Source organism: Contarinia nasturtii, unplaced genomic scaffold (genome assembly GCF_009176525.2).
Source record: "Contarinia nasturtii isolate CC-2019 unplaced genomic scaffold, AAFC_CNas_1.1 Cnas_scaffold_187, whole genome shotgun sequence".
NCBI classification, from domain to species: domain Eukaryota; kingdom Metazoa; phylum Arthropoda; class Insecta; order Diptera; family Cecidomyiidae; genus Contarinia; species Contarinia nasturtii.
This window is the reverse complement of record NW_022197544.1, coordinates 10,001,881-10,023,754: the sequence shown is the minus strand read 5'-3', so window position 1 is coordinate 10,023,754 and position 21,874 is coordinate 10,001,881. Positions and strand designations below refer to the sequence as shown.

The window sequence follows — 21,874 nt, the reverse complement described above, 5'->3', positions numbered from 1 at the left end:
TTTATGGATTTTTAATTCGCAAAAAAAGTGTTAAAAAGAACATTTTTTATAATTGTTCATGAAATGCCATGAATTCTTAGTTATTTACAATTTTTGTTCGTTAAACAATCGCATTTCCAATTTGTTCATTTTCTACCTAATTTTATGGAAAAATAGTCAACGCACGTCCGATAAACACTTGTTACCTGAACGCGATCTCTTAAAACTGACCACATATTCATTTCCTGATCTTCAACGATATGTGATTTATTGTAAATTGTAAATCCGAAACGTGACCGAGAGATAAACGCAAACAATCTTGTTTCTATATATATATATTCTTTTGTCTTAATTTACTTGAGATGTGCTGATATTAAAAAAATTTACGATTTAATAAAGTTCAAACGTTCAAACGTTTTGTCCCTTGAAAAAAAAAATGATATATGAGTATATCCGACGTCATGTAAAAAGAAACACGTTGTAAATGGAACAACAAGCAAGACCACGTTTTTTTTTTTAAATATGATCGAATAATAAATGTAGTTCAAGAGGCAATCTTAACTTTCTGCAATTGAACTCAATAAAAACCCATGACCAAATTTGGCCCATTTGAATGAAAAGACCACAATTCAAAAGGTTTTTAATTTTTTTTTAAATTTAAAATGTTTACACATCAATGATGTCACATAATTTGATGTTACGTGATTGACCGATCCATTTGACGCTAAAGTCTCGATCAGTCGCGCATAGATTTGATTCTTATCAGTGTGTATTTTTTCGTCACTTGATTTACATGATATGTAGTCAGTCCAGTCATCCATATGCGAAAAATGATCGAAACATGTGTCGCGCACAATGAATAGGAATATTTGTTTTCGTTGATCTTTCTACCCGTCGTGTACACGATTCATATAAAATACTCAGTTTGAAAATAGAATCACTGAAACAGTTGCGCAGTGGAGACGCGTGAGGACTAGGTTTTTTTTCTCCTGAACTCTGAATAAAAAAAAAGTTTGCGACAAAATCGTCAACAAGTTTTTTTGAGAGGAAGAAAAATAAAATCAGGCCAAAAGAAGCCGAAAAAAGTACGATTGCTAATTTTTCAAGAGTAAGTATGCACAGTTCTTTTTTGCAACTGTTTCCATCGATAAATTAGATAATTTATACATTTTATCGTCGTACATTTAGCTTGCGTTGTATGTAAATCTATGAATACTATCTATATTTGAAGACTTTGGAAACAAGACGTATCATTCATGTAACAGACACAGCCATTCAAATTCGAATGAGAGAATAGTATTTGAAAAGTAATTGTTTATCAAAGGTGAGTCTAACAGCCTTATGCTAACACTCGGCCCACTTTAAATCACTTGTTTATTTTCCGTCAAAAACTTGAGATAATTATGTCAAACAACTAAATGATCATTTGGTTAGTTCAAAGTTGTAAAGAAGGTACTTGATCCAAGTCGTACATAATTGCGGAACAGTCAAGAGTCTTGGAAAGTGAATTGCAACTAACAAAAAAGACAAAACACTTGTTAAATGTTGCCGCCAAAAATCGAGATCATCGAATCAATAAATTGTTAATGTGGTGTATTGGTGTAGTGCGGTGTGGAATGGCAGGGGAAAAAATTGTTTATTTACATTTTTCATTTGATTCTTTTTTTTTTCTTCATACGAATAATTTCAAGATCATCAAGTTCATTTGCTCTAATGCTTTTCGCTAAATCTCTTTTCAAAGAACGTGTTCATTCATAATTTCCAATCCAGTTGTATATACTAATGGCGGGGCGCATCGTGTAAAATAAACTCTATTAAAGTATGGATGAACGTGTAACGATTGAAATTCAATGACAAAGTTTCAGGTGAATTGCTTTGCACATTTTATTATATTGATGCCGGAAGGATAAAATACACGGTACGGTGTAATCGAACTAGATAATCAAGGCATATCGACCCCAAATTATTTAGAAAGAATACATAGCTGATTATTATCATGTATAAGTGAATTCGATGCACTTCAATGCACTTTTACATGTGAATTTGATAATTAAAATCGACTATCTGTTTTGATTTAATGTATTATTTGTACACATGATGCGGCACAGGTCAAATAATAATTCCCCCCATTTTCAATGCAAACGATTATGGTACACAGCAAGTTGTATGCGATAATAAAAATTACCGCTGTTGCCGAAACTGAAGGTGAATTAGTTCTGATCGATTGTTTCATTTAAAGTATACGATACCTGACTCTCCGTCCGATAGAATAACACGATTGTGCCACAACTATATTTCATTTAGTTAGAGTGTTTGGGACACAGCACGCGTGTATTCCTACGCTCTGACTATGATTATCTCTCGCATTATCTCTCTCATAGCGAAAAGTTCTAAAAATTCTACTGTTAAAGAATTCTGCAAATAAATACAACAATTAGTGTAAAAAGGTTGAACTCAACTGTAAATAACGTAAATAAAAAAACCCACATTGAATTGATCAATTATTCATTGAAATGAATGCAACTAATTGTACTATTCTATTCAGTTAAATCTGCAACCGATTATTTTGAACTTGAAATGTTATTCTATATTAATAATATTAATAATAATAATAATAATAATAATAATAATAATAATAATAACAGTTTTAAACTATGTGAAAAAATGTGAATAAAAACTATACTCGACTGAGTCTTCATGCGGTGAAAAATGTAAACAACGAACGAAATAAAAAAAAAAACTAAAAGTGAAAAATTCAACATAGATTATAAATGGCATTCCGAATGTGAGCAAATGTTCAGCAATATATTGCAACCTTGAACTTGAGATCGTGCAAAGTGCATAAAAAATTGTACATATCATTGTCCGATACATACTGCATAAGGTAGTCTTCATCTTCGCTTTCATCCGTTGTGTACATTTTCGAACGCCAAACAGGTCTACATATTTCTTTTTCTTCTTCAATTCAGATGTGATATGTGAAGATTGAAATCATTGTGTACGCTGATTCTTATGAAAACGAAACCTACGGTTTCGATAAAACAACGCCTCAGTGTGCTTATGATTTGATTAAAGTCGGTTCCCAGTGAGTTATTCCGTGTATAGAAAATCCAAAAAAAAAATTGATTAACACATGATTTTACATAATTTTATACATGTTCAAAACCTGAAACACAAATTATATTCGAATTATTACAAAAATTTGCGGAAGGTTTCAAATTAGATCATTTTATGCATGCTTTGATAGCTGCCCGCACGCGATTTCAATAATTATTCAGTTATTAACATGTTGGCATTGACTTAATGCCAAATGTGTGTGTGTTTCGTAACTTCTTCCTCTTGTTTTCATCTGATATCATGCGTGACCTTGTCAGGCCGCAAGTCAAGTAAGATTCTAAGTAAGAATCAAGCATACCATTTGAAATGCCAACAAACATCGAATCTAAACTTATAAATAACGGAATAATATTTTGATTATATCAAATTTTCCTGTACTACTACTAGTCATATGGCGTCACAATTCTTTCATCAAAACATTTCGCTTATCATTTCATTTGAATACATTTAATTGTTTTATGCAATGTAAATATAATATTAGGATCAATCACAGCAAATTCATCGAATTAAAAAACGAGTTGAAAATCGATAAGGTTATTTATGAACATACGCACATCACATTGAAAAGATGTGATGAGACTGATTTGATAATAGCATTCGATATGGAAAACATTCTTATTTTCAGTGGATATAAATTATTAATTATAGACTGTTGTGTGCATTTGCCAAGGGCATGTCAGTAAAATTTCTGACACAAAAATTTCCCCACTTAGTTAAATGCTTAAGATTTTTATAGTGATCTCACTGAATAATTTATTGATTGATTTAAAGTTTTCATTCTAAATCAATTAATGGTTTCATCCTTTTCTTTTTCTATTTTGTCAATTACAGATTTAATTATTAAAATGATGCGTTAGTTGCATTATAATAGGGTGTGTGTTCGTGCGGTAGTAAAATATTTCGTCGATAAAAACTAAAAAGTGTATATCGCTTTGAATTTATATATACAAAAAAAGAGAGCATAATGAAGGTGTCGTTTAAGCGACTCATCACAATATGGGCTTATATAATTGGTTTAATGATCGTTAGCAAAATTAGCACGGTGTCTGCACAGCGAACATTTTTCGACAAATTTATCAATGAATACAGATCGTTTCGAGGGGGAATTTTCAAGTTCGTTGGCCGCTCTGATACTGAAGCAGCATATCTTTGGAATGTAAAAAGACAGGTATATTATTACGTCATCACTATTTGGTAAAATGCAATGATCTCTTTGATGTTTCTCTTCCATTTGTTTCACATTAAGAAAGTTCAAAAATCATATTCGCAAACCGTTAGCTTTCCATGCAATCCAAATGGGCCTGGCGCAAGAAGCAACGTTACACCAATATCAGCGCATACTGTTCGGCCCGGTGACATTGATATTGTTGGTGCAATTGGTGATTCATTAACCGCCGGCAACGGAGCGTTTGCGACAAATATTTTACAAGTTTTTGTAATTTGATTTATAGTTTTAATTCTAAATCAATTTATGGTTTCATCTTTTTCTTTTTATATTTTGTCAATTACAGATTGAAAACAAAGGGGTCTCATGGTCAATTGGTAGTCGTCGTATTTTGTATACATTATTGATGTTGAGAGACAACATTCAAATGGCACATGCTATAATCATTTATGATTAATTTATTTTAATTAATTTACATATATTTGATATTTCAGGCGGACAAGGGGACTGGAGGAAGTTTTTAACGGTAAGACATTTTTTTTTGTATCATAACCAAGATCATAACGGTAGAGTCAACTTTTTTTTATTTTTTTTTTATTACAGCTGCCAAATATATTGAAGGTAATTAGCATCACATTTAGTTTGGTAGTTTGATTCGTTCCATTCATTTATTTGCAGGAGTTCAATAAAAATTTGTACGGTTATTCGACCCAGGATGGGTTTTCTATTGATAAATCTGCAAGGTAAATCAAATTTCATTTCCTATCTTAATAATTATCATTACTGGCTCTGGTCGTCGAAACAACATTCCAAAAAATTCATTTTCAATTGTGAATTTTTTTTTTGCGAAAGATTTAATGTCGCAGAAATTGGTGCAATGTCGAGAGATATCCCCTATGAGGCGAGAATCTTAGTAAAGCGGATGCGAAGCGACCAAAATGTTGATGTACAACGTCATTGGAAATTAGTAACTATTTTAATCGGACCGAACGATTTCTGTTCGGACTTTTGCTACTTGCCCTATCCGGAAAAATCAGTAGAGAATCATCGCAGAGAATTGATCGAAACATTACGTATATTGAGAGATAATCTTCCACGTACAATTGTTAATTTAGTGACGCCGCCGAGTAAGTTATAAGCTTATATGCTTGCAAGAGAAATCTTGTGTTTTAGTTATTTAACAAATTGTAATAGTTGCTATTTCGATATTCTTTGCAGGTATGAAAGTGATATACCAATTGCGTGGAAAACCAAAGGAATGTGTGTCATCTAATCATTTTGAGTGCCCTTGTATATTTGGTTTTAAGTACGGTCATTTGCGTCAATTATATTTCAATATTATTACCAAATGGCAAGCCGTGACAGCTGAAGTGCCAGATTTGGAAGAATTCACAAATAAAGACGACTTTGCTGTGATTAATCAACCATTTTTGCGACATGTGCGATTCCCACACGTTTCTAACGGGAACCACGATTTTAAATATATGTCCGTGGATTGTTTTCATTTAAGTCAAAAAGGCTACGCCATCGCTGCCAATTCACTGTGGAATAATATGTTTGAACCATACGGTAACAATTTTTTCTATTATTATTTACCAAACTCCTATATAATTGCTTTTTTTTCGGGTCACTCTAGGTAATAAATCAACTAATTGGAAAAAAGGTAATAACATTTTATTATTTATTTATTTTTTATATAGAAGTTTGGAAAATTGTTATTGTTTATAGAGTTTACTGAATTCAAGTGTCCAACTGCAGAGCATCCATATATATTCACAAGGAAAAATAGCTAATGCCATGTCCCAGCCATTTTCGAAATGTTTTAGTCATTCCGATCATTCGGATCTCGGTTTTTAACTATAAGATTTGTAAAATAATGAAATCAAATGAAATAAAAATGATTAAATGTGTTCAATTATTTATTCACATTTGCTTTATCACAATTTCACATATAAACGGGATCATAAGTCACTTCAAAATGTATTTATCTACAATTTTGTGTTTCATGATATTCAAAAATATTTCTTATTGAAAATAACAGGATTGAAATAAAATCATATCATTAAATTAAAAAAAAATCATTTTTTTTAAAAATTGGCATCATATTGAAGACATTTAATATCAATATTACCAAACAATCAAACCATATATCTATATATGGATGTATGTTATGGAAAACTTTGAAATATATATTTAATTTGATGTGATGAGTTTGTCTAAACTATCAAAGCTTTTGAGTTTCAGTAATATCATGGTGCAATTGTTTTCCATATTCATATCTGGTGAGTGGGACAGTTGTCGACGAATCTTCATCATCATTGGTCAGCAATGGTGATTGATGTAAACCATTCTTTGAAGACATAAACAATCTAATCGTCAAAAAATTTTGTGCGAAAAAGAAAATTAGATAAAAAGATGTTAACATTATTAATGTATTTTATGAGAAAATTTTCTTGTATGTATTAATTGCAAGTAGCAAAATATTTTTATATACAGTTAGATTGAATATTCCCCAAAAGTAATATTTATCGTAGCAATTGTTTTTTTTTTTTCAGAGTTGACAAAGCTTATGTTAGCCACTGACTACAGACGAACGACAACATTTTCTATATGAATTGAACGCATCTTCTTTCCCTTTCTCTTATTCTGGACTATTTTGCATGAATTAAAATTTTGAACTGAATGAGAATATGTTCGAGATGATTATGATGAAGAAGCTTACCTTCAGACACCAATTCCCAATTCAGTTTTCAATCTGATAAAAAAGATGAATTTCATATTTCAACGCATTGATAGCAAATATTGATGGAAAATATATCATTCTATCTCATTCAAAATGGGACATAAATTGTCTATGTTCTCAATACATGGTGATGTAATACAATAGCGATATGTTGTTACTTTTTAAATTATGACTTAAATTTACCGTTTTTTATGAACAATTTGTTTTTTCGTGACGGTTAGTGCATTAAAAGTTAAAGAATTAACAAAAAGCGTATGTTTATTAGTAACCAAGTTAGCTTATGATGTATTTTCATTAAAGGAGAGTACGTTAAATGAAGTTATCCAGTTGTTGTGCCATTGGTATTCAATTCCAAATGTGCGAATTAGTTTGTTAGTTAGCAATTTGTGTTTGGAGTGCGCAAAAAACTAATTGAAAAATTTGAAAAGAAAAATAAATAAAATAAAAAATTTAACCAAAGTAAAAGCAACAAATAAAGATCAATAATTCAAAATAATACCCGTAAAATTTAAATAAAGTAAAATACAAAATTATTGTAAGAATTAAAATAAGTGAGGAATTTGATAGTACACTGAATCAAATACTGGGACAAAAACGCAATGAGAACCACCATGTACTTACTTTGAAAGGGTTGAACTATTTGAGTTGTTGAAGTTGGGCCGTGGAATATCGTCTGGACCGCGGTGTATTGAAATATTATCCAAATCAAGTGATCCACCTAAATGCAACTCCCTGAGATATTCTGGTGTTTGAAGCGAAGCCATTGTTGGCTTTTTATACAATTTTAATAGTAGCGATGAACATACAACTGACACAGAACTGGCAGCCATTGCTGCCGATGCCATCCAGGGCTGCAGTACCAAACCAAAATGACTGAAAGCACCCGCCGCTAATGGAATCCCCAATAAATTGTACATACTGGCGAAGAAAAAATTCAATCTTATCCGACGCACCGTTCGTTTTGATAGATCCAAACATGCTACGACATCCAATAAGTCATTCTAAATATGTAATGAATGGAAGGGATAACAGATATAACAATAAAATTGAGCAACATTTTGGTATTACCCTCATTAAGACCACATCAGCCGCTTCAGCGGCAACATCTGTTCCGGCAGCAATGGCAATACCAACATCAGCTTGCGCCAAAGCAGGACTATCATTGACACCGTCGCCAACCATTGCAACTCTTACACCTGTCTCTTGTATGCGTTGTATCTTGGCCACTTTATGCGATGGAAGCACTTCAGCAAATACACGTTTGATACCAACTTGTCGAGCTATACTTGCAGCTGTGTTCTTATTATCACCAGTTAGCAAAATAACTTCAATTCCCATTTTTCGAAGTGTAAAAACTGCAAGATGGGCTTCTGGTTTTACCATATCAGAAACAGACACCATACAAATTAGTTGATTATTCATTGCACAAAGTACTACAGTATTGCCCATCGATTCTTCGTCACTCATTTTCATATGTACTTCCGGCGGCACCAAAATTCCATTGCGATGCATCCATTCGCGGTTTCCAATAAGCACTGGCAATTCATTCTGAAAGAGAGAATATATTTTTCATTTTTATGTTTTAGATATGAGATATTTATATCTATTAGACTCACCACATCATCGAATGCCTCTCTCTTAGCTCTGGAAATTTCTTCATCCAACTGTAACAATTGTTGTAATTCTATTGTGTTTTTCTGTGATTGATTCAATGGTGGGATAACTTCTTCAAATGAAATTCCATCAACCATTATTATACTGTTCTGAGCACTTCCATTGTATGAATTATAATAGTTGATAATTTTATCGGTTTTTTCAGCAGTTTTCAGTATATTTTCGATGTTTGAAATCGTTACTTTAATGCCACATCCTGGAACGGATTGAAAATCGCTACTACGACCAAACAAATCTATTTCGAGCATTTCTTTGCACATTTTCACAACGGCGCTTGCGATTGGATGTTCACTATTTGATTCGGCAGCACCCAGTGCAACGAGAACACGTGGCAATGAACAAATTGTTGGCTTCACAAACATGGTAATGCGAGATACCTAACGGAAGAATCACAAAAGAAAAGAACGAATAATCAAAAAAGAATCAATTAGAATTAATTAATAATAGAATGAATCCGAGATACCATTGGAATGCCATGTGTTATTGTACCAGTTTTATCAAAAACGCACACTTTGACTTTATGTGCGTTTTCAAGTGGACCAGCACCTTTAACTAAAACTCCATGAAGTGCACCAACTCCGGTGGCAACCATAACTGCGGTTGGTGTGGCCAAACCCAAAGCGCACGGGCAAGCAATGGCCAAAACGCTTATTGCACATCGAAAAGCATAACTAACAATTATTTCAATGTTATCTAAACCATGCTGTTCAGCCATTGTCATTGGTAAATGTTTTATGTCAAGCCATCCAAGAATAATCCAAGCAAATAATGTTATTAATGAAACGCTTATTACAAATGGTACAAAATAACCGGCAATTTTATCAGCTAGTTGCTGAATTGGTGCTTTTGATGTTTGTGCTTCTTCGACAAGTTTAACGATTTGTGCGAGCGTTGTATTTTCACCTGTGTGCGTAGCAACCATTAAAATCAGTCCGTTTTGATTAACTGAACCACCGATTAAAACAGATCCTTTTTTCTTATGCACTGGCATCGATTCACCGGTAATCAAACTTTCATCACACGTGGAATAACCAAAAATAACTTTACCATCGACGGGTACTTTGCTTCCTAATAAAAATAAAGTTGAAAATCGATTTTTTTTAATGTAAAAAAAATATGTGTTGTTCTGTTATTACAAAGAAAATAATTACTCACCAGGCATTACTTTCAAAATATCACCACGTTGAACATAATCCACTGAAATCGTTTTTTCCGTTAAAATTTCAAATGTATCTGAAATTGTGACCAAAATTGCATCAATCGCTTTAAGTGATAAAAGTTTTGATAGGGCCTCTGATGTTTTTCCTTTGGCAATGTGTTCGAGCCAACGACCCAATGATATGAAAATAAGTAACATCGGCGGTGTGTCGAAAAATGTGATGGGTGATAGTTTGTGCTGAAATATCATTGCCCAAGCCAGAACAATTACTGAATACAAATAACTTATAATCGTGGCCATTGTAATTAAAACATCCATATTTGTTGAACCATGTTTAACAGCTTTATAGGCCTGTACATAAAAATGCCAACCACCAAAAAATTGTACTGGAGTCGATAATGCGAACATCATAAGATTTTCCAAAGATAAACCCGGTAAAATTGTACAACACATATTTTCATGTCCTTTTTCTGCCATTTCATACATAAAATAGACCATTGCAATCATGCATGGACCCCCGAAAACCAGCGAAATGAAAAATGCATTTCTCCACTTTTGTATTTCTTCTTTGTGCTCCAAGTAGCTGTGAGCCATTTTATCTTTATTTGAAAGTAATTTTGCTTCAAAACCCAATGCATTGATTGCATCACATATATTTCTTGCTCCCGTTTCCGAAAATCGAAATTTTCCACGTTTCGTTGTTAGTGCTACAGCGGCGTATGTTACACCTGGCAACTTTTTAACTGTACTTTCAATTTTATTCACACATGACGCACAAGTCATGCCATTTATTTCCACTTCAATACTACTCTCCCCGGTACCCGGTTCGTCGATTATTTCAGACGGAAATCCCAATTCCGTTATTGATTTGGCTATATCTTTTGCTGAAATCTCGTTTGGATTGTATTTCACTTCAGCGCTGGCAGCTAATAAAGCAACCAAAATACTATCGACACCATGAATTTTCTTACAGTGCTTTTCAATTGCAGCTACACAACTGGCACATGTCATTCCCTGTATGTGAAGAAAACATTTTTTCAAGTTGTTATCAAGCAAATTGGTGCGATTATTTTCTAAGTCAACATCGTTTGTGCCTAAGAAGACTAACGTTTCTGAAACTGATTTTCGACCGTTAAAATCTGAAAAAAGACAACAGATTGAACCTGAGCATGTTCTTATTTTTATTGACAAATATTTTTGTGATCAAATTCTTTTTTTTACCATTTTTGCTGCAAAATAAGTCAGTCTTTTTGGGTTTCTTGTCAATATCTGTAGTAAGAGTGGCTGTGAATCCCATATCAACAATCATTTCAGCTATGGATTGATCATTGCATACATCACTGTCATATTCAACGTTGGCGATTTTTTCTTCTAGATTTACTTTGATGTGTTTAATTCCTAATTTTGACCCAATGTTGCTTTCTATGTTTTTGACACAACTTTGACATTTCATGCCTTCGATTGCAATACAAGTGCTAAGCACTTTTGTTTTGTTTATTTCTACAACTCTGGCTGCAATTTCATCATCATCATCTGGTGAATATTCACAATCGAAGCCCATATCATCGATTTCCGATGCAATTTGTTTGGGATCGGTAATTTGTGGATCGTACTCAATGTAACCAGCTTTTTCCTGAAGATTTACTCTGATCGTAATTACTCCGGGCTTTGTCCGAATATTTCCTTCAATGTTACGAACACACGACTGACATGTCATACCTAAGGGGAGGATCACAAAAGAAAAGAATTCAATTAATTTAAAATAATCGACAATTAATCGAAAAAGAATCAACAAGAATTAATTAATAATAGAAAGGCAATTTTTAAGTGAATTGCCCCTTAGTCATACCACTGATCGGTAATCGTACTGATGCAGCCGTTTGTTCTAATAAACTTTGACGTTCTTCCATTTTACTAAAGAAAAGCAAAGAGAAAAAAAAATGAAAAAAATTATATTCGGTAAAAATTTTCTTCAAATGCATTAAGCGGTGTTTATGATCACACTCAATCGACAGTTTAAACAAAAATATAAAAACACAAAGAAAATGTACGATTTAATATGAAGACAATGATTGATACAATTCAATTCAACTCAAAATACCATTCAATATTAGTTTAAAGATACGAAGTACAATTTATAAAGTCGATTGCGTAGCGTGTACTTCGACTCTATATCTTTATTTGTGTTCAATATGAAAAGTTTTAAATCATTCGAGAGAAGAAAAAAAAAAGAAAAATAGCTCAAAACTTTATTGCACTCATAATACGTCGTTGTTTCTTTCTTGTCATTGACTATTCAAGTGAAATCGAAACATTTTTTTATGTCCAGTTGCTCCAAATAAAAACCGAACAGAATATACGACTTGTGTCATTTTATTGTTGGCGAAGAAAACGAGGTGAAGAGAAATACTCAGATAGATAAGAAATATATCTGATTAAAAGCATTCGTATTTTGATCGGAATTTTTATTTTGTAAATGAAAAATTATCACAACAGAAAGAAATCATTTAGTTATTACATATTGTTGATAAAATAAAATTGACAATTTACATATATTTGAATACCCTATAGTATAGTATGATTGCTCCAAAAAAGTGGATTTGTTATGTGCAGGTACATGAGTTTTGATAAAATATTGTGCCGAACAACTGAGAGCTACAACAGGCTACAGGTAATGATAGCTAAATGCTATGTTTTCATCAAGCGTACGTGTCTTTTTGACCTTTACATGTAACCGAAACTATTGGACTAAACGAGATTTGAGCGATTAACTTATATGATAAATAACCTCAAATCTAAACACTTAAGTTATGTATATTTTTAATACAATTTTTTACAAAATACAAAAACAGACTTTTTTGCACTACTCACACACATAAAAATCGTTGCGGCGACGAAATAGCTTAATTATGTATTGCAAAAAATAACTATCTATAAGCAACTTGAAGTTGCAGTAGTATTTGGAGCAAAATAAGAGCAATCTTTTTGCCGCAATGGTTCATATGCATTACATTCGAATCACTAGAATGTTGAAATATTAATTAAAATCACGATATACATTCAAAATGATAAAGTTGTTGTTTTTATGGTTTTTAATCCAAGAAATATCTATCAATGAAACTGTTTTATTGAAACATAAGGTGAAATATGAAATGAATACGTTTCACTGAGTTTAAAAAATGACTTCCTACACAAAAATCCATAATAATACTAAATTTTCTTTGAAGAGAAAATTATCAGCATGAAAATTTCATTTCCATTTTAAACCATAAAGTTTTTTTTTATTTACACTTTGTGCGTAGGCGAACTATGTTTGTATTTTTTATATGAGTCCATTCAAATTACTTGATCGTATTATACTGCTACATTTTACATATTAACCACTACTAAAAATTACTAAATATTTTTTTAACCACTATGTGGTACATGATAATTTTTTTGAATCGTATAAGAAAATTCTTAAACGTGCGAAAGTATTGGAAAATGAACCACTGAAAAATATAACCCACGGTTTTTCTCGAGATTGCACAAACTATCTGATTCCAAAACCAGTTTGATTTTTCGTTGAAAATGTTTTCGATTGTATTTCTATCTATATTTTTAAAAAACTCCGTCCTTTTGTCACTGGTTGAGATCGTGATTTAATTGTATTCAAAATAACAACTATCGTGTGAATGAAAGCCACTTCCAGCGTACATGTACAAAAACAGCCATAAGACACATGCAATATATTGTAGTATTTTTTTTACCGCAATACCATTAATATTATACAAAAACATACTTAGCTCAATACTAACTCAAAATTAAATGAAGTTTCTGTCTAATAATATTGATCGTTCGAGGTCAAACAATGAGAACAAAATTTGCACCATATATCTTGATCGTATGGATTTAAATTTGGTACCAATCATCGAAATAAAAACAATCAAATTTAGAAAGTCACAAATTCCACTGTCGGCTATTCAAACCAATAAAATCTTAGTGAAAGTATATTTTCACATGTATAGTAAACAAAGTTAGAGTAAATAATATACAGCAGTAGTTTTTTTTTGTTTTGTTTTGTTTTGTTTTTTGTTATTGTATTAGCATGTTTCAGCTCTTAATTCAAGTACTCGGTGCGCTTATGTGGTAAATTTTATTCATTTTTTTTTCACAACGCGTACGTACGCGCAAGGTGTAACATGTTAATGATCGTCATTGAATGAAAACTGAATGATTTTTTTCCCTAGATTACTACATGTACACAAACTGTTTAATAATATCGATGAAAGGGGCGTTGTTGCGCTCATAACTGAATTGAATCACATATTGACTACTACATTAATACACGTAGACTGAATATAATCTGAAATTGACTTACCTCAGATGCTGTGTTTCATTTGCCACAGCTGGAGGATTGCACGAAGAATTTTCTATGGTGATCTTATTCATTTTCGTAAGCCGTTGGCTTTCGTCTAAAAAATTAAAACCCTTTGCAATTAAATTACACGCGACTTGATACTCTACACCATATGATTAATTACCATCAGAAGACATATCCATTTATAAGAGGAACAGAAACTTTCAGAAAATATTATCAACTCCAAATTTTTGTCATTTTATTATGACAAAGCAAAATCTATACAATCATTGATTACTTGGTGAATGGTTTATTATCAAATTCACAATTTATATGTGTATAGGTTTATGTTCACTTCTTCCACAACAAATGTTGGTGATTACCAATTGATATTTTGCGTAGATTAAAAATTAGCTCAAAATTCGAAAATATATTTTTTTTAAAGATAAACTCAATTGTTGGAAACTCAAGAATATAAATTTATATCTAAAAAATGTTGAGCACAGGTATCGTTGTCTAACAGCTGTTTCATTTAAGTCGATTTGATTGAGACAATGATGATCTGTTTTTAGATGTTAATCACCTGACAACACCAGATTTAATGTGAAATCAATTTAATTTTGGACATAGATTTGACACGTTTTGATAACAATCTTATTGAAAGAGGCATCATGATCATACAATGAAAGTGAATGACCGAACAAAATGCACATTCGATGATTTAAAAAAACGCGATCACAATGATAACAATTAATTTGAAAATATTTTTAATTTATTTTTATACGATGAAAGAAACACAATTGATAATAATTTACAAAAACAGAGAGAGAGGGAGAAAAAATGAACTAAATGTTACTGCAAAAAAGGGTTCTATGTTTATTTACAAGTATTTCCATTCTACAGATTCTTTGAACTTTGCTATCATTTGATTTGATTTAAAATCTGTCAAAAGTCTGGGTTTGTACACTCAACGAAATGTCAAACATCACCAATTCGTAATTCGAATTTCGAATTTCGAAATTCGCATAATTTGACGTGAATATTTTAAAAATCAACAACGAACAAGCCAACACATGCAAATTACTAATGTTATTTCTAGATTTTGGAAATGTGATAACATACAAATTTTTCATGAAAATTCATCACACATTTTAGGAAATTTTTTATTAATTTTATTCCACACTCTTCGGACGACTTCATTGATAAATTCATTGATGAACGAGAATAAATATAGACAGAAGAAGGTTTATGCATACACACATTACTATAGTAATGTATACACACACAAAGACATACATGCACACATCTACAAATGTTCGAAGTAGCTCAAAGGGCTCGAAGTGAAAACATTGTATTTTTGTTTGACATTATCCATAGTCCGTATTATTGATAAATGCGAAATTATTCAAACGAAGAAAAAAGACCAATGAGAAATATTCTTGCTTCCAATTTTTCGACTATGGATATTTTGCTGCATTAAGCACTTTCACCAGTGTCAAAATTGTAGTGTCGTTCACTACAAAAGTGCAAACTAAATACATAAAATTGTTTGGTTATTGAAAAGTTACTTCGAAAAAAAAAATCGTATAAATTTTGGAGCAAAATAAGAAAATAAAATACAAATCGCAAGTGTTGTTGCGTATTTGTTGATATTTGTGTTTGCGATTTGTGTGCCATTTAGAAGCAAAAATTTCACGTGATGGTAAAAAAAATCGTGTGAATTAAATTTTTGACAATGTGCATTTCAATTAAACTCTCTGCATTGTTTACAGGGTACGAACATATCGCAACTTGAACGAGATATTGGATCCGACCAATTTCCACCAAACGAACATTATTTTGGGCTTGTCAATGTAAGTTACGTTTTAATTGATACAAATCTCTTTATATTTACATTAAATGTCACCTTTTTTTATCTATTTTTTGTTTTTAATCTGATAACAGTTTGGTAACACATGCTACAGTAATTCAGTGCTGCAGGCATTATACTTTTGTAAACCGTTTCGAGAAAAAGTGCTTGAATATAAAGCAAAAAATAAACGAACCAAAGAAACACTACTGTCATGTTTAGCCGATTTATTCTACAGCATAGCTACACAAAAGAAAAAAGTTGGTTCAATAGCACCGAAAAAGTTTATAGCACGTTTACGAAAGGAAAAGGAAGAGTTTGATAATTATATGCAACAAGATGCCCATGAATTTTTAAATTTTCTAATCAATCACATCAACGAGATTATTTTGGCGGAACGGGGACAAAAAAATGCAAATGCATCTTCATCATCGTCGTCATCGTCTAGTTCACATTTTGCTAGTGTTAGAGCAAATTTTGTTGGCGGTAACTGTTCGAGCAATGGTGCTGATTGCAATGGTTCAGCAAACGGTCAACCTCAGGAGCCAACATGGGTGCACGAAATATTCCAGGTACAAAAAAAAAGGAAATCATTCGATTTAAACAAAAGAAATTGTTAAATTAAAGTGTATTTTTTTGTTCAATTAGGGGACGCTCACAAGTGAAACGCGTTGCTTAAACTGTGAAACAGTCAGCAGCAAAGATGCACACTTTTTTGATCTACAAGTCGACGTCGATCAAAATACTAGCATAACGCATTGTTTACGTTGTTTTAGTAACACAGAAACATTGTGCAGTGATAATAAATTTAAATGCGATAACTGTTGCAATTATCAAGAAGCTCAAAAGCGAATGCGTGTCAAAAAGTTGCCAATGATTCTATCACTGCATTTAAAACGTTTCAAGTATATGGAGCAATATAATAGACACATTAAAGTATCGCATCGAGTTGTGTTCCCGCTAGAGTTACGACTATTTAATACGGTAAGATTGCAATAGATATTTTCTTTGAATATATTCTTACATATTTTTTCTCCTCTCGCATTTATAGTCCGACGATGCTGTGAATCCGGATCGATTGTACGATCTAATGGCTGTTGTTATACATTGCGGTTCTGGACCGAATCGTGGTCACTACATTAGTATTGTTAAGAGTCATGGTTTTTGGTTACTGTTTGATGACGATATGGTAGATAAAATTGATGCGTCAGCGATTGAAGACTTTTATGGGCTAACATCAGATATCCAAAAATCATCCGAAACTGGTTATATTTTATTTTATCAATCAAGAGATTGTGGTACATGAATTCGAATGTTAGACAGAATTAAACAATATATATCATAATTTCTTTTTTTCAATCTGTTGAGTTTATATTTTTGGAATTGAAAAATAACGAATATGTAATTTATTACTCGTACAATTTAAAGAAAACAACAATTTTATTGAGACATAAATCAAATAAACGAATAAATGTTTACATCTGTTTTTTTTTTGTTTGCAACCATTGTAATAATTTCTTTCTGATTATGGTTCTTTACATTGATATAGAGCATTTTTCTTTATAAACTACGTACATAATAATAGGAAATATTTTACAATATCTAAAAAAATTTGAGATCTTGAATCTTTGATAAGATTCCAAATTGTCAGTTAATTCATATACATCTAATTTAAGATCTGAAAGTTTTTTACCGTATTTTAAAATACTTTCAACTTCTAATATTGATAGAGTTCCATGAATCGATCCACAGACATGTAAAATTTTCAAAGCAGTTTGAGATTTAACTATATTTTTGACTGTTTTGCCAAAAGCCCATTTTCGACCATTTTGTATCGTCAATTCTAAACGTTTGAGTGTGGTTAAGGTTTTCAAGTTTTTGTATGAATGACGGTTGTCATTCTTTGGCTTCTCCAAAGATATATACAATTCTTCTATCGGTATATTATTTTCAACAAACATATTGATTAATTGATTAATTAAAATATTTTTTTGTAATTTTATACCGAGTTTTTTCAAGCTTCGCAACGAACCCAGGTGCATTATTTTCTCATAATCTTTTATTTTTGGTATCATAAAATAGAAATCCAATTCGACGAGGTTTGAACAACAATTTGCAATGTATTTTAAAATCAATGGCGACAAATTTTCACAACATCTCAAATTTAAAACTTTCAACTGTGGATTTAATAGTACAAATTCCCCAATCACACTGTCGGTTATTACCTTACTACTAAAAAAAATATGTCCCAATTCCGGAAATTTTCGCATAAACCAGATTTCTTGCTTCGAATGTACTAAATGAAAGCGTTTAAGTGGTGAACCAAAATTGAAGTTTTTCACCGTTGAATTATACACAACCAGAGTTTCCAACATATCAAATTGTATATGCTCGAAATCCGCAACGCAATTAATAATTTCTAAATGTTTCAATGTTTTACAACAGTTTTTCAGTATTGATTTAAATATGTTTTCATTAGGTTCCTGGCCCCTGTTTGTGTCGAAACTCAGACCATGGATTAAAGGTCCAAAGTTATTGAGAAGAGAGATTGCTCGATTGGAGTGTACAGTAGGGTGTTTCCCATATCTGTAAATAGAAAAATGGTATTTATTAATTTAAAGTAGGCAAAATTCTATGTTAGTTGATGGCATTTGTACAACGAAGCGATTGATGTTAGCACTTCCCGAAGCAAAAAACTGTTTTCAAAATCTAATGATACTTACAATGGAAAAACGCTCTGTTTGTACTCCCGCACAGCCATCTCAACCAAATGGGAAATGACTTTTTTTGTGCGTAACTAACCCACATATTCGGGATAGCAGTTACGTAACAAATGAATGGGGTAGAATAAAAACTACTTCCCGAAAAATGTTTAAACACGAAACCTAAAAAAAACTTTCAATGAAAAGTGAATCAATTTTTTTTTGTCCAATTGAAGTGAACCAAAAAAAATTTGTTCAATAAAAGTGAACCCAAAAAAAAATTCATTTTAGTGTATTTTACACTGAAACAACCGAGTGAAATTTTTTTTTTGGTTCACTTTTATTGAACAAAATTTTCTTGATTCACTTCAAATCGACAAAAAAAAATTGATTCACTTTTTATTGAAATTTTTTTTAGGTTTCGTTTTAAAATACCAATTTTTCGAGAAGTAGTTTTTATTCTACCCCATTCAAATGTTACTTATGATTTATTTTATTTTATTGTATGGTATTGTGATGATTAGTTGGCTGCTATTCGAACTCGGGCTCGGATATGTCCACGTCGTTATCGTCGTCGAAGACGGCGGCATCGGCGTTGATTTGATTCCAATATCGATTGATTGCAGCAGGTATTGGAAGTCCAAGCAATGTCCATAGTCCTGATCAATCGAAAAAATGAATCTTTTTTTGCGATCATTCAATCACATTGTGTATCAATATCCTTACCTTTCAGTAGAATGTTCTTAGCAGCCACGACGTCACGATGCCAAGTCACGGTGCATTCGAGGTCTAATTGCCATTTTTTGTAGTAAGGTTTTACTCTTGACATTAGCTCCTCTTCTATTTCAAATGCTCCGTTCAATGTGCGTTGTAACTGTCGATATGTAGATGTATCTGTCTTGCCAAACTTAGACACAATTTTGGTTGGCAGCAGTGTTATGGCGTTGGGTATGCACCGACACATCTTGAATTTGGCCGATTTGGGTTGGTTTTGGAATCGGCACATACATCTTGCGTCTGTTTGAGATGTTCCCCATTCGTCCACCGGCACGACAACAATGTATGGTCGCTTCTTATATGCCTGCATCAGTTTGCGTACACCCGGACACCGCACGTGTTTTTTAATTCTTATCGGGCAATCAGGTGGTACTTCGCCATCAGCACCATGGAATAACAGAGTCGGTTCCTTATTGGTGATCTTGTTCACAAATCCGTCGATAGCTTTGTTGCTCCTAATGTATTTGTCCAAGGCGAGTCTAGTGTACTTTGCAGTCGAGTAAGCTTCGATTCCATGTTTGGTCATCTTAACTCGATGCTTAATATAGCTCAGCCACTGTGAACCTTTTGGTGATGGCATCATTGCGTACAGCTCACGATTCTCTCGATCTTGTCTTTCTTTCTCGATGAAATTTTTCGTGAATCGCTTCGCTTTTGCGTTTCGTACATTTTGATGTGTCTCCTAATGGAACTGCTTGCTCTTTTTAACAAAGTTGATCTGCGAATAAATCGAAAAAAAAAAACAAAAATAATTAGTGAACTTAAACACAATGTGCATCATTGTATTTTAGTATACTACACATACTTCTTTGCAAGTATCAATTTCATGTATTGTTGTGGTATTCCAGTTCCGCATGCCTGAATCTGTACCTCCCAATCTTTTGAATTTGCCCGCCTTCAACATGTCAATGATGTCCAATCGACTGGTGCCCGATTGTGTGTTGCTGGTCTCCTTCTTTTTGGTGGAATACTGCAGAGACACAGCAATTCCATCGCTGTTTATCGAAAAGTCAAATTTCTTTTTGCGGCGGACAAACCACCGAATTTTACGCATATAAAAATACTGATTCCATATGTAATCTTTATTCTCGTTGTAAACCTTTTCTGAAATATTTCTTCCACTTGGTTTTCCGTCTTCAGTTAACTGTTTCGGAATCAATTTTTGAGAAGACAAGATCTGATACATACTCGAAGAGTCGATTTTGAAGTGCGTACGCCGAAAATCACACATTGGAACAACCACCAAATTGCGAATGCACGGTAGATATTCCAAATCGTCGAGCATTTGTTTTCGTTTGATGATCCACTTTCTTTTCTTACCCTTCGGTCTTCTGCGCTTTCTCTTTTTGCGTTTCTTCGGTGGCTCTTGATGTGCTCGCAGCAAATTAAATTCTTCTATCTCGCGTTGCATAGATAGATACATCGGCACAGCTTTGAACCAATTTTTTGAATTAGTCGTGAGATCATGTAGGTCGATTTCCGGGAACACATTCAACTTATTGACGATGTCATACAAAACTCCGCACCGATAAAGTTTATTTGGGTCACTAGCTGGCACTTTGATGACCTTTTTCAATGAAACAAGGGAAATAGATTAAAGTCATGTTTATAAAAATTTGTCAACGAGTCAAAAAAAACCATTGTACGCTTAAACAATATGAACCATTGAAAACTCAGTTCTTTTCATGATTTGAATAAACATTTTCCACATACCTTTTCCTTGAGAATGAGTTTCACCACACAGTCGATGTCACTTGGCAGGTATTTCTCTTCAATGGCTTCATTTGTGTTCATCTGAAACACTTTCATCTTCAGATATTGGGTTATGTGTTTATCCGAATGTGTTTGCGAATTGGTGACATTGTTGTCTATGTATTGATTGCATAGATGTTTGAGGCCATTACCGAAATCTTTGTTGCTAGGCCAATCAAAGCGATGGACCTCATCAAGACCTTCCACAATTGCCTTGAATTCTGGATCGATTGGTGGAATTTCTTTTGCTGGTCCACGGGGTTTCCGTTTAGTCTTTGATGGTTGCTCTGGCTCCGGCTTTGGCTCTGGCTTTGGCTTCGGCTTTGGTGTTTTTTTCGGCTTCGGCTTCGGTAGTAAATTAATTTACAATTGTAAATTACAATGGAATGAAAAGAGAGAAAAAATCAGTTAGAATGGATGCGAAAATAAAATGAATTTTGAATTGAAATCAATATATTAATTAAAATAGAACTGTAAAATCCATGTTATCCATAGTTGATTTTAGTGTATAATTACATTTTTTGGGTTGTGCTTTGCTAGCACTTGACTAAAACATGTGTTGATCTTTTCTTCCCCGCTATTGGCAAAGAAGCTGAAGTCACCATTGTTGATGCCTAC

General features: G+C 32.7%; 5 protein-coding genes across 24 annotated transcripts; 2 read left to right on the top strand and 3 right to left on the bottom strand.

Moving 5' to 3' along the window:
* Positions 1–928: 928 nt before the first annotated feature.
* LOC116352159 (phospholipase B1, membrane-associated) lies at positions 929–6,179 on the top strand. Of its 12 annotated transcripts, XM_031784525.1 has the most exons (12): positions 929–1,087; positions 1,168–1,303; positions 3,928–4,264; positions 4,343–4,531; positions 4,608–4,638; positions 4,756–4,787; positions 4,865–4,882; positions 4,940–5,004; positions 5,114–5,388; positions 5,480–5,830; positions 5,898–5,924; positions 5,990–6,179. In XM_031784525.1, exons 3-12 carry the CDS (start codon positions 4,061–4,063, stop codon positions 6,052–6,054), a joined length of 1,257 nt encoding a protein of 418 aa, XP_031640385.1. In that variant the 5' UTR covers positions 929–1,087; positions 1,168–1,303; positions 3,928–4,060; the 3' UTR covers positions 6,055–6,179. The 12 variants fall into 12 exon arrangements, with proteins under 12 accessions (XP_031640385.1, XP_031640396.1, XP_031640397.1 ...); XM_031784536.1 differs by lacking the exon at positions 1,168–1,303; XM_031784537.1 differs by lacking the exons at positions 929–1,087; positions 1,168–1,303 and adding an exon at positions 1,827–1,844.
* LOC116352157 (copper-transporting ATPase 1) lies at positions 6,154–14,908 on the bottom strand. 9 transcript variants are annotated; one of them, XM_031784518.1, is made up of 11 exons: positions 14,361–14,908; positions 14,198–14,291; positions 11,687–11,751; positions 11,059–11,556; positions 9,834–10,976; positions 9,142–9,746; positions 8,621–9,055; positions 8,073–8,552; positions 7,626–8,005; positions 6,984–7,016; positions 6,514–6,630 (listed from the first exon to the last, which is right to left on the bottom strand). In XM_031784518.1, the coding sequence occupies exons 1-10, from the start codon at positions 14,377–14,379 to the stop codon at positions 6,986–6,988; spliced, it is 3,750 nt and encodes a 1,249-aa protein (XP_031640378.1). In that variant the 5' UTR covers positions 14,380–14,908; the 3' UTR covers positions 6,514–6,630; positions 6,984–6,985. The 9 variants fall into 9 exon arrangements, with proteins under 9 accessions (XP_031640376.1, XP_031640382.1, XP_031640380.1 ...); XM_031784516.1 differs by lacking the exon at positions 6,984–7,016 and having other exon boundaries at positions 6,154–6,630; positions 14,361–14,907; XM_031784517.1 differs by lacking the exons at positions 6,514–6,630; positions 6,984–7,016 and adding an exon at positions 7,245–7,411 and having other exon boundaries at positions 14,361–14,907.
* Positions 14,909–15,486: 578 nt separating this feature from the next.
* LOC116352333 (ubiquitin carboxyl-terminal hydrolase 46) lies at positions 15,487–17,384 on the top strand. The gene is made up of 5 exons (XM_031784842.1): positions 15,487–15,878; positions 15,949–16,029; positions 16,121–16,597; positions 16,674–17,009; positions 17,077–17,384. Exons 1-5 carry the CDS (start codon positions 15,876–15,878, stop codon positions 17,329–17,331), a joined length of 1,152 nt encoding a protein of 383 aa, XP_031640702.1. The 5' UTR covers positions 15,487–15,875; the 3' UTR covers positions 17,332–17,384.
* A 176-nt stretch (positions 17,385–17,560) lies between these two features.
* LOC116352502 lies at positions 17,561–18,957 on the bottom strand. Its single transcript, XM_031785149.1, has 2 exons — positions 18,749–18,957; positions 17,561–18,611 (listed from the first exon to the last, which is right to left on the bottom strand). The coding sequence occupies exons 1-2, from the start codon at positions 18,784–18,786 to the stop codon at positions 17,561–17,563; spliced, it is 1,089 nt and encodes a 362-aa protein (XP_031641009.1). The 5' UTR covers positions 18,787–18,957.
* A 215-nt stretch (positions 18,958–19,172) lies between these two features.
* On the bottom strand, positions 19,173–21,868 carry LOC116352503. Its single transcript, XM_031785151.1, has 5 exons — positions 21,773–21,868; positions 21,218–21,601; positions 20,310–21,071; positions 19,454–20,222; positions 19,173–19,386 (listed from the first exon to the last, which is right to left on the bottom strand). Exons 2-4 carry the CDS (start codon positions 21,311–21,313, stop codon positions 20,187–20,189), a joined length of 894 nt encoding a protein of 297 aa, XP_031641011.1. The 5' UTR covers positions 21,314–21,601; positions 21,773–21,868; the 3' UTR covers positions 19,173–19,386; positions 19,454–20,186.
* Between the last annotated feature and the right edge of the window lie 6 nt (positions 21,869–21,874).